The 13027-nt window shown below is 46.8% G+C and overlaps 1 protein-coding gene across 1 annotated transcript in view; it reads right to left on the bottom strand.

The window, feature by feature from the left end:
• Positions 1-13027, bottom strand: part of LOC148526981 (centrosomal protein of 192 kDa-like) — a 207086-nt gene that overhangs the window by 50440 nt on the left and 143619 nt on the right. Inside the window, exon 17 of the mRNA XM_088469516.1 lies at positions 8283-8412. Coding sequence (XP_088325642.1) covers positions 8283-8412 — 130 coding nt within the window. The remainder of the gene's footprint in view (positions 1-8282; positions 8413-13027) is intronic.

Below are 13027 nucleotides of genomic sequence, written 5' to 3'. Positions count from 1 at the left end.
CAGAATACAGAATGAGCAAAGTGTACCCATGAAAATGGCGTTCCTGAGACATACCACGGATAAGTGTATGGACCTCCCTCTTAAAACACCTAAGGCATATTATAAAAGGCACACAAGTACCATAGCCAGAGTCATCTGGGAAGGCCAGGCCCGTAGGGAGCTATCCCGGGCCCCAGTACTCTGTAGGGAGCCAACCCAGGCTCCATTAGGGAAAAAAAGTAAAAATGCTTTGCAGCACCACTTTCGCTGAACAGGGGGCGCTGTGAGCCCTTCAGCCAGGGGCAGATAGAGGGGGGGGGGGGGGGTGGAGGCACGATCAGTATGACAAACCAATAAAGGTTACTAGAGACCCAAAACAAAACAGGAGGTAGGGTCTAAGATTCTGCCATACTACCAAGCTTTCATCTGCGCTGAAGAAAGGAAAAGGAACATCTCCTGCTGATATAGTGTTTAAAACTGATATGCCCTGGGAAGGGCAGTCCGTTCTGCTAACAGCAACAAAACCCTATGGATAAGAGTATGAACCCGACCGCAGCCTGTGGTTCTATGTATACAGAGGAATACAGGACCCAGCATCTGTGGTAGTGAGCTGGACACCAGAGATAGACCTAATAGCAACTGGAAAATCCCTGCAGTCCCTGGAGCGGGAGGGGGGGGGGTTGGTTAAATCTACCCTCTGAGCTAATAGCTAAGGGGAAAGACTGTCTAGACAAGTTATTGTTATACCAGCAAGAACACTGAAGCAACTATAAGGGGATGAGCCACTGGGAACTAGACTGCCACACCTTGGAAAAGCATTGAGGCTCGAGATTAGTGTTGCCTGCAGGTGAGGGCATTGCACACTAATACCGGTGAGCAGACCTGATTAGGCGTCTGTGAGGAAATACCAGCAGAGGGCACATAAAGTGGCCTGAGGGGGAAGACTGTGAACCTCATGTTATTACATGCGTGGCTTCATCTAGAGGGAGCAGAAGTAAACCAGATCTGTAATACCGTGTATATATTACTCTAACACAGGAAAACAGTCAGTAAACTTGAACAGAGACAACTGTAAGTCCTGTTAGGCATGGGACTTAAAAAGAGGCAACTAAGTCCTGGCAGGTATCTTAGGTAGTTAACCTGTGTCCACAATTGAATTCAATAGTGCAGTCAGACAATCTAATCCACAGGTTCTCAAACTTGGTCCTCAGGACCCCAAACAGAGCATTATCTCCACCTGTGGGTCTTTTAAAATGTGTCGGTGAGAAATGACTACACCTGTGCTCCTGCTGGGTGACCTGCAAAACGTGAACTGTGTGGGGTCCTGAGGACCAAGTTTGAGAACCACTGGTCTAATCTCAAAACAACTTAAATTAAAAGCACACTACCCTACTGCTTAGTAGAAACGGCTAGCAACTTAAAATCAGGACCTATGTGGAGAGTGCGCCTTTTGGGAGCTGCCCTGAGGAAGGCAGTGTGCCAAAAAGGTGTGGGAAGAGAGAGAGGGTGATGGCACACCCTCCCATGGCCTACCCCAAGGGACTTGCGGCAGTTTGTAACGGCATCCTGTTACATGTCCCTAGTGGTCCAGTGGGTAGGCGGGGAGTGGTGGGTAAGTGGACCAAGCATGTCCCTAGTGGTCCAGAGGGTAGGCGGGGAGAACTGGGTCACCATTACCATCCCCTCCTGTGACCGCCCCCACTGGAGGGGGATCGCCGCTGTGTTCCAACTCCCCGCAGTGCGGGGAGCCTCCTATATGCTACCGCTAGGTTCCTGCGGCGGCTGTGTCCATGCTGTGTTTTCTGGGGACTGGCTGATGTCATGGACACACAAAAGTCAGTGTGCTGGCCACAGGAGCAGAGTGAAGGAGCGGCCGGTGTGATCGCTACCTCTGCCCAACGAAAAATAAAATAATAAACTTAAATCAGCTGCATAGGCAGCTGAAAAAAAACAAAATAAAAAACAAAACACACACCCAGCTCCTTGGGCACCAAAAAGAAAATGGGTGCAGGGGGGGAGGGTATAGGGGAGGAGCTGCTGCTTCAAACTAACTATTTGGCGCCCAGGCTCTTTTAGCTCCACCTATACCCAGTGACCCAGTATCCCCCATTGGATGAAAGAAAATTAGACTTATGGTGTTTACCTGTTAAATCTCTTTCTTCGACTCCATAGGGGGCACAGGGATAACACTGGTATAGCATGGAGAGGAGAGTCTGGGCACTAAATAGTTAATTAAAATTACCCACAAGCCGAGGCTCCCTCTCCTCTATACCTCGCAACCCAGCCACTGGCCCTCAGTTTAGTTTGCAAGCCCACAGCAGGAGCGAAGCAGAGTAGAAAGAAAAAGGAAGTCCGGCACAAACAGCACCATACAAACCATGGAAAGTACAGCCGGATAGGTCACCAAGGAAACACACCCCGGCAGTCAGGTGCGTCAGGATGGGCGCCCTGTGCCCCCTATGGAGTCGAAGACTTAACAGGTATGCAGCATAAGTCTCCTTTTTTTCTTCTTCCTCCTCCACTAGGAGGCATAGGGATGGCACTGGGACGTCCCAAAGCTGTTCCCTATGGGTGGGGAAGCCCGAAGGCGGCGACCGAGGTGGCAGAAATATCAAAAGGAGTAAAAGAAGATGAAATTGTGAGCAGACGACCACATGGCAGCTCTACAGAGCTGTTGTGCTGAAGCTCCACAGTGCGCTGCCCAAGAAGTCCCCCACTGACCGAGTGGAATTAGCTGTCACCACGGCAGAGGTAGGAAGGTTTGCCAAGGAGTAAGCCCCGGAGAATGGTTAAGCAGAACCAGCGAGGTCAAGGTCTGTTTAGTAGCTGGTCAGCCACTTTTATGAACGTCATAAGACTAACAGAGAATTCGACTTGTGAATATCTCTAGTCCTTTTGACAAAGCCGGATAGCCATTACCACATCCAAAAGGAAGCTTCTGGCTGAGAAGACTCTGAGGTCTGGAAAGCAGGTACCACAATTTCTTGATTTATGTGGAAGTGTGACACCACCTTGGGAAGGTAGCCCAGGTGAGTCCGTAGCACAGCCCTGTCTGAATGGAAAAGAAGGAACGGGGAGCGACATTATAGGGCGGTGAAATCCAACACCCTGCACGCCGACGCAATGGGTAAAAAAAAATTAAAAAACAAAAAAATAAAAGACGTTTTCCATGTAAGCCAGCGTAACTAAACTGTCTGTAACAGTTCAAAGGGAACCAACTGGAGAGCTCGGAGAACCAGGGACAAGTCCCCAAGGAGCCACAAATTGTGCATGAACGTGGAGAACTCTCTGGAAAAAGATTTGACCATCTGGGAGCAGTGCTGTCTTTGAAAGAGAATGGACAAGGCAGAAACCTGGACCTTCATGGACAAGAGCCGGAGGTCTAAATCCAGACCTGTCTGCATAAAGGGAAGGATATGGGATAGGCGGAAAGACCTGGGGTTAAAATTCCTAGTTGTACACCAAGAAAAATAGGTACGCCAAACCCGGTTATAGCTACGAGGAATCATTAAGATCGGAGGGAAAATGTAAATCAGAGGGAAGTTCCAAGGAACCGCTAGGGCATCTAACAGGAGAGCTTCTGTATTTCTGGTGCGGGAGCAGTAACTCGCCTGCATTAACATCCTGACGACTAGGAAGTCCGCTTCCCAATTATGAACACCCGGGATGAAGACTGCGGACAGTGCTGGAAGATGATGCTCTGCCCAACCGAGAATTTGGCTGACTTCCTGCTGTCACGACCAGGGTTTCGCGGCGTGGAGGTTTGCGGTCCTTACCGGTGAGGGCGCTGTGGCGCGGTCCTTCTGTTGGGGGAGCTGGCATGTGGAGACTGGCACTGGCTGTACGCAGAGGTCCTGGTAAGGGTAAGTCTAGCGGCATCTCTGTGTCACAGGTGTCTGAGCGCCGCCATGTTGTCTTTGGCCATGTGACATAGCAGGCTAATAGTCTGTAGGTCACCTGTTCTCTCTGGCCTATCATGTTATGCTACTGGGTACTTAAGGGTGTTTGGAGCTCCCTGTAGTTGTCAGTGCAACGTTTTCACAGCATAGCTGTGAGAGAGACTCCACTATGCTTTTGAGACCTAGACTTGTGTACCGGTGATAGCTCCAGCTCCTTGTCGGCCTCTGGCTCCCTGCATAGCCTGCACTACTCTGTCTTGCTTACTGCTGAGATCAGCCCTGAACCTTCCACCAGACTCACTCCTGCCTGAACCTGTCTTCACAGTTAACCCACTCCTGCCTGAACCTGTTTCCTCAGTCAACCCATCACAGCATTTCCGGATTTCCATTTCAGCCTGCATCACCTCATTACTGGATATCCCCTTCACCACTATTCAGCAAACCAGGAATCCCACTTCACTCTCACAGTTTATCTGGATTCATCTCTGTCACTGATCTGGACATTCGTTACTCCCATTTACTACAGCTCCCTTCAGCCACATATATCAGTTTACTTATTACTGGACTTTAGTTAATCATTATTCATGTCTTCTAACAGTCACATTAAACAACCCACCTTTCAGTTTAAACCTGTGTCTGCTCCTGCTTCCACCCCGGGTCCACAACAAATACAGACTCTGACACCTGCATGGCTGCTTGACTGCAAGTGCCACCCAGGTGTTTAATGTAAGCCACTGAAATTGCATTGTCAGACTGTACCTTGACCCGACATCCCTGAAGGAGGTGCTGTACCTGACACTGAGCCCTGTATATGGCACGAAGTTTCAGGATGTTGATGGAGAGCTGGCTCCAGCGCCCAATGACCCTGAAAAGTATAGACAACAGGTTACTGCACCCCACTCCTGAAGGTTTGCATCGGTGGTAAGACCTAGTCCTAGATCCAAAAGGGGCGACCATTGTCCAGATGTGAGCGCTGGATTCACCACAGTAGAGAGAGATGCACCTCCTGGGGAAGTAGAGAGTCTGTGCCTTGAAACCAGAGACCCCAGAATCTGTCTGCACGAGTGTATGGACACCAAACGCTGGCCTAGAAAGGTGAGGATTCTGGTTTGTAAGATCAAGATCTTACAGAGGAAGGAAGACTCTTTGAGCTCTGGTACCCAACAAGGCCCCCAGTGGAGCATCTCCTGGGACAGAGTTAACGTGGATTTCTGCCAACTGAATATCCAACCGTGTGACAGTAGAAGCTCCACCGTTAGATGGATGTAATCTCTGAGGACTGTCGGAGACTGGGGCAGAAGAAGCAAGTCATCCAAGGAGTGTAAGATTCTGATGTCCCTGTGGCAAAGATGTGCTGCTATTACCGCCATGACCTTCGTGAACACACAAGGGGCCAGGGACAGACCAAAAGGTAATTCCCTAAAACTGATAATGGCTGGTTTGTACTGCAAACCTGAGGAAGCATTGGTAACTGGCTCGTATAGGGATATGCAAATAGACATCCTGGATATCCAATGATGCCATAAAGTCCTGTGGCTAGAATGATGGACCACAGGGACTCCATGTGGAATTTGGGAATCTTGAGGAACTGGTTCAGGTGTTTTAAATTGTAAATGAGCCGCCCAACATCTGCATCAGAAACAGATTGTGAGAGCATAGCCCCGAGACAAGACACCTCTGACCCAAGCGCCTGTCGTGTTCTGCATCAACACTGCCAAAAAGCAAAGAAGCTGGCCTCCGACCCAGAGGTCTCCTGGAAGTAGGCCCGCCCAATTATGCGGCAGGCTTGTCAGACAGACAGACATCTAGTGGAACAGGGTTGCTTACCTCGAGGTTTGGAGCTTTTGGGGACGAACCCTGGCTTCTCTGAAATGGCTGACCTCTGGCTTTGCCCTGCGGGCGAAAGGAACGAGAGACTGAAGTTCTAGGTGTCTAAGTGGCAACTGACGTTAAGAAAGCGGACTTAGGGCCTGATTCAGCATGGAACGCAGTTGCATATACGCACGCAATCAGCTGATTGTTCCGTTGTGCTCATGCATCGCAGTTTGCGTGCAAGAAATAGCCATTCCGATCAGTGACTACGCAGACCCATCACAGAGTGATTGATAGGAAGTGCCGTTTGGGGGTGGTGATGGGGGGGGGGGGGTGTCAGCCGAATGCAGGCGTGCCAGTGCATTTGAATGCTGTTGCATGGGCGTGCATATATTATCCACTGCGATATCATACGCAGCCTGAGGCCTCATAGCGTGTGCTCAAGTAATCAATTCCTGAGTAAGGTCTGCCCTGCCTTAACTGTGTGTGAGGCTGCTAAGTACTAGATTGTACCGATGTTTTTGCAGTACTGCTAAACATTACGGATGTGCGTGCAAGGTAAAGTGGGCGTCCTTATGTGGTGCTGCGGTGGCATTGCAATCGTCATGGATTACCATACTATCGCAGTGAAACTGCATGCGTACGCAATGTTGCGTACCATAGTGAATCAGGCCCTTAAACGCTGCTAGAGTGGCCACTATCCTGTCCAATTCCAGACCGAACAAAACGCCTCCTGAATAGGCAGGGTTTCCAGAGCCTTCTTTGATTTTGTGTTGGCCCTCCAGTTGAGCAACCAGATGGCTCTTCTGGCTGCAATTGCAGAAGCCAAAACCTTAGAAGTCAAAATCCGTGAATCTATGGCCGCTTCGGAGAGATAAGAAGCTACCTCTCCAATATGCCTAACCAAGGATAACAGGAGCACTGTGAGTGCCTGAGGTGAACTCATCCTCTAAAGCGTCTGCCCAGCAGCCGACAGCTTTAGACACCCAAACCGATGCATGGGCTGGACGAACCAGAGCACCTGCAACAACATAAATGGACTTTAGGAAATGTTCTAGCTTCCTATCCATAGGATCTTTAAGAGATGCAGTGTTAGGAATAGGAAGGAGGGACGACATAATAAGATGAGTAATATAGTCGTCCAGCTCACATGCAGCATACCAGTGTCTGAAAGCCCTATCTTTATCTAGCATCTGCTGAAAAGATGTGGACACCTGAGCTAACCCCCTTGACTGACTGAGCAAATGATTGCATCCAAGTTGGCTCCGCCATGGGAGCACCACGGCAAGGACAGGAGGCACTGGGACTGCCATCCGGCCTACAAACTGTGACATTACCAGTATTATCCTGGATGCCCAAGCCGGTTCCTGACTGGATACAATGGGCAAACTTGCCTGCTGCAGGGCCGTAAAGCAACTGACACGAAGGCCAACCTGCTCCGGATCCTGAGGAGAAATTAAATTAATACACTTCTTACAGTTGTGCAACACGGTAATCTTCTTTCGGGATATCCTGAGAGTCACAGAAATCCCCAAACACCAAAATAAACAATTGAGGATACTGTATGTGTAGGCAAAAAGGGTCTCACAGTGCTAGTATGTATCACAATCAATATACTGGGAGCTGCACTCACCCTTGCAATGGATGTTCCCCAGGTGACCAGTAACCACAGCAGGTACAGAGACACAAAGAAAAGTACAACTACTTACATGCACACAGACCACTCAACGTAAGAAATGTGGGCAAATGCTGCTTAACAAGCAATCCAATATAGCAGGAAGGAGCAATATGTATAACATAGCTGCTGGGAACAGGCTATGAGAGGAGCCCAGAGCCTAGCTCCTCTCTCCAACGCTGAGGTAGGCTATGAGAGAAAATATCTGCTCAGCATTCAGGAGAAGAGAGGGGAGAATCCTGGCTGGGGTTTGCTGACCACGGATGGGAAAGCATGCCCCAGGGTTGGGGGAGGGGCTAACAGAAAACACCCGCTGCTGCTAATTAGCAGCACTCTGCTCCATAAAACTATCCTGGTGGTCTAGTGGGAAGCGCAGGAGACTGAAAGCCCCCACTGCTTTTACCACCGGGGCAGGAGACCTTCGGGGGTTAAAGCCGCAAACACGTGGCTCCCTTCATGCAGGGAGCAGTCTTACCTGATCCCCGCTGAACGCCGGCTGTGGCTCCAGATGGCCTGAGTCCGCGGCTGAAGTCGCTGACCCAGTCGCCAGCTGTGGCCACGTGCGCTAGGGCATCAGTTTTGTGTCCTCTGGGACGCCTTACACTGCCCACTCAATGTAAATAAAATAACTGCGGGGGACCACCTAAAGCAGCACCCCTAAAATTGGAGCCCAGCTCCATCCGGCACCAAACTCAAACTGAGATCCAGGAGGGGGCCTGGGCTTGTGGGTAATTTTAACTATTTGATGCCCAGACTCTCCTCTCCAGGCTATACCCAGTGTCATCCCAGTGCCCCCTAGTGGAGAAAGAAAATTTTTTATTAGCCATTGTAAAAAGGTACAAAAAGGAAAGTACAAAGTAGTCTAAAAAAAAAAAAAAAAAAACACATTTCCTGCATACAGAGAAAATATTCCATACCTGGCATTAAAGTGTCATCACAAAACATTATGGTGTCATTATGGCCCGAGTTTTCGGAAGTATCGGATTCTTTCAGTAATACAATAGGCTCTTGCTTCTCTGGTGAAATGATATGATAGCCAAAAGAGGGCTGTGTGAAGTTGACAAAAAAATAAAAATAAATATAAAAAAATTACACAAGAACAAAACCTGTGCGACAATTAGCCTTATATGCTTTAACTTTGAGTGAGAATAGGCTATTCAAACTATTTTTATTGAATAAATAGCTGTATACAAAAGCAAGTAATGTAGAAGAGAAATATCCAGGACCAAAAAAATAATCACATAATGTAGTAACATGTTCATTTGTTCATAACAATAGAAACCATAATAATATGTTTTTTCAGCATGTCTTGGTTATACAAAAGAAAGTACCAAACATAATGCAACCACAAGATAAAACATGTGACTAGGGAAGAAGGAAGATGGAGGAAAGATGGATGGTTGGAGGGAGGGGAGTGAACTCTGAGGGAGAAGGGAGGCTGGGGGGGGGGGGGTAGGAAGCAGCTGCAGCTCAGAGGTATGATGTGCATAGAGAAAACTCCTTGAACGCCAACGAGGCCAGGTAGCAGAGGAGTCGGAATGGTTGCCTCAAGACAATGTTATTATATAATCCATGTCAATGTAGTATTCTGCCTTTGAAAACCAATCCCCAATAGTGGAGGTTATATAACTTCCAAAGGGCTTGGATCTCAGCCTTTGCTGCATTGTTGAGGTGTCATAGAAGATATTTCTTATATGTGCTGGCCGAGGCAGTGGTAAAGTTTTAAAGCCAGAACCCTGGATTTCTTCGGACATCACCTCTTTAGGTTCATAGTTACACACGGTCGGATTTGTCAGATGTGTCCGATGAACGATTGAACGATTTGAACTATGAACGATTTTTGACTGCATTAAAATGACTGATGTGTTTTGCTGTCAGTTTTGGAAGATTTCAGATGTCAGATATAGTAATCTGACCACCGGGAACGGCATCGTTCAGACATGTCAGATTTCCCTTCAGATATGAGCGATTGAACGGTTTTTTAAATCGTTATCGTTCAGATCTGGAGATAAATCTGACATGCACTGAGAGAACTTCAAAATGAATGTCCAAATTCCACTAAATATGCAAAAAAGCTTCCAGAAACTGGATAGCTTGTGTGGTATACTAGGGGTGTCTATCAACCAAAAAAACACCTTATAGAGTCTCTAAGGTTGCAGAGCTTAATGAGCTGGCATACGTATTTATTATTTTTAATCCCAAACAAACTCAGGTATTAATCGGTGAAGGTCTCTCTCCATGCAGCAGTGAATGGAGTGTATGGATGAGGATCTCGATAAGAAATGTATGCAAAATGGAATATGAGGGGGTGTTTGAGTGGAGGCACGAATAGTTTCAAAAGAATGAGGTCTCTGGAAAGGTCTAGGGCATTGACCGAGGAGACCAGAATGTGGCAAAGTATCTCCATAATTCTGATTGTGGTAAATGGTAAAAATGGCTGTAACTCTGAAAAGGGGATATACCGGATGAGCACACCAGCTGCCCGCAACAGAACAGGAAGGAGCTTGAAGACCTGGGGCATAATAGAGGTTATATAGGAAAGACGTGAGAGGAGAAATATAGAAACACGAGGAAGCGCTCTGTTTCCTCCAACATCATAAAAGGTGGAAGTGATGGTTGGGTGGTCAACTTTTGGGAGTTTCGGAAGCCAGGAGAACCATTGCTTGGAATCTTTACGATGAGATTAAAAGATTTGGTTTAGTAATATGGCACGATTGTGACTTTGCGATATGAGAGTTGTAGACCATACACATGTTTATGACTATATAAGATATCATGTTTGAATCTGGGTTGTGACCGACCCCATACAAATTGCTGGATAAGATGCTGTAGAGCTTGAAGCCACGATGGAGAGAGACGTGGAATGGAAATGTCTGTAGTAAATATAAAAGGTCATTTGCTATAGTCTGTGCGAAAAGCCTGTAACAAGGGGATAAAATTTGAGGGAAACAATGGTGAGTGGTCTCTAGTGATCTGAACACCCAGCTATTTGAGCTGTGAGGGGTGACAGGCAAAGGAGAAGGCATGTTTCAAACTGGCAACTACTAAAGCATGTGTCATCAATTTCAGGACAACAGACTTCGAATAATTAATTTTAGAGTTCGATCAACGAACAAATTCCCAGAACTCAGATAAGAGGTTAGGAAGCAAAACAACCAAATCTGTGAAGACCAACAAGTCGCCTGCAAATAAGGCCAATTTCCATTCTTGCACAACTATAAGTATCCCAAAAATATTTGGAGTTAGTCTAATGGCTCTTGCCAATGCCTTCATGCACAACACAAATAATGGGAGAGCGCGGACAGCCTTGTCTAGTGCCGTTTGTTATATCAAAGGCCTCGGAAAAGGAACCACTGATCCTAAGTCTCACAGATGGAGAATCAGAGAGCCAGGATTCTAGAGAGACAAGCGGGTGCCAGTCCCAAATACAGCATAAGGCCCCTCATTAAACCCATATCAACACAATCAAAGTAATTTTCTGCATCTGTGGATAAAAGGATCGAATGCCATGATGACAGAGGCATAATGAACTACATGATTAACTTTGGTGGTATCCCTGGCTTCACGACCCATAACAAAGCCCAAATGATCTCCACAAATCAACTTTGGCTAGAGTAGATTTACAAATGATTTAGTTTAGCGAAAAGTTTCATACTGATATTCTAAAGAAGCGAGATGGGCCTAAAACTCAGGCATAAAACAGGATCTTTTCCTTCCTTAGGGAGCACTGTGCTATGGGCTTCCAAAGATTGTTTGGAGAAATGGGTTTTTCATAAGTAGAATTATAAGCCTGAACCAGTAGAGGGGTGAGTTTGTACTTGAATGCATTAAAATAGGTTATGGAAAAGCGGTCTGGACCCAGGCAGGTAACGAAGAAATCACCTGCTCTACTTCCTCCAGAAGGAAGGACTGCTCAAAAAAAAGTGTCTTCCAAAGAGAGTACAGAAGCTAAGTGATTGAGGATACTCATTTATTGCAATCCAGTGAGCAATTGTATCCTCTCTGGTCATCTCCCCTGACAAATTTTGTTTAGTGTAATAGGTCCTAAACTATTTTGAAATCATCTCTGTGTGAACCCCTGCCCATCTTTGATGGCATAAATGAATATGACCGCATGCGGCTTCCGCAAAGCTTTAACAAGCAACCTACCTGGTTTGTTACCCCCACTGATAATAGTGGCTACAGCATTTACGATATGATAATTTAAGTTTATTGTTGAATAATCTATTTAAAGCAATGCAAGCTTTGACTAGCTCTGCATTGTAATGGGGAGATAAGGAAGCTTTGTGTGAAGTTTCAAAAGATTTAACTTTAGTGAGTAGGGCAGCTCTGTGTTGGGTCTTCTGCTTTCTTAAGTAAGAAACCAATTGGATGCCCATACCCAGCAAGACGCATTTATGTGCTTCCCAAATGGAAACCATGTAGATGTCGAATAAACCGTCACATTCAATATGAGAGTCTAAAGAGGTCTCCAATTTGGATTTACAGTAAGCATCCTGTTCATTAAAATACCAAGACCAGGGTTTCAGTGAGGGTTGCTGGAGAGATAGAGTGAGACTTATTTATTTATCATCAGTAACTTATATAGTGTCAGCATATTCCGTTACACTTCATAATTGGGAACAGAGAAAACAATGGACATGATCTGACCACATGTAACCAGTCCTACAGTAACATCTAATAGTAGGTAAAGGTGATGGTGGCTCAAGAAAATGTAGTCAAGGTAGAGTAAACCAGGTGGAGGCAACAAAATAAGGTGTAGTCTAGGTCTGTAGGATGGGTTAATCTTCAAGTGTCCACCAGCTGGTGTTCGTCGAGGGTACATCTAACTTGCCTGTATTCCTTACCAGATAGGCAAGGGGCACTATTAGAGTTGTACTGTAGTTGTCAGGGTCAAGAGTCCTTTTCAAATCACCTCAATGGGGCGTGGCCTGACCAGGGCACTGCACGGGACGTGATTTTGGAGCTCTGCTTGGTTCCCTGGAGCCTCTGTCCACTCCTCCCAGTGTGCCCCCGATGCTCACGGTGTTTCTATCAAGCTGTCTGTGGCCCCGCTAGTGCCAGTTTTGTGGCATGGCTGCAGCCTCCTCTCCCAGCAGATGCACCATTTCGAATCGCTGTGTTCAAAGCTAACTGGGGACTGCAGCTGCTTGGGTGAGTCTGCTTTTTTTGTGTGGCCCTTTGTCTTAGGTGGGCTCTACAGAACTTCATGTAGAATTCAAGGGGAATGGAGCTATTCATGCTATTCAAGGGGAATGGAGCTCTCCATTAAAGTGCTGGCGCTGCTGCTACTTCTCGGGCCCCTGCATAGTTACTCATGCCGGGGTACGCTGCACTGAGGTTCTGTGGCCGGACCCAGACTCTCTATGGTGTCTGGACCTTAGGGGTAGCATGCATCATTTTTGCCAAGCACCTTGGATATATCACTGGGTATGATGTGACCATTATGTGCCCATTTGCCGCCACCTGTTTTTTCTAAATGCAGCTTCTAATTTCAATGGAGCATTGATACCTATACATCATCGTTTTCTTCATTAACAGCACCGCAAGTTTTCTGCTTTCTCTAACTAGATTTGGTCCCTTTTACGTGTTTCTCTTATAATCTTTTTTCATTATGAATCCCAAACGTCCTAAAGTGCGAGCTCCTCCAAAACTTCTTTTC

This window comes from Taudactylus pleione, unplaced genomic scaffold (assembly GCF_031769625.1).
Source record: "Taudactylus pleione unplaced genomic scaffold, aTauple2 ptg000093l, whole genome shotgun sequence".
Taxonomy (NCBI): domain Eukaryota; kingdom Metazoa; phylum Chordata; class Amphibia; order Anura; family Myobatrachidae; genus Taudactylus; species Taudactylus pleione.
The sequence above is the reverse complement of the archived record's forward strand: the minus strand, read 5'-3'. Positions and strand labels throughout refer to the sequence as shown.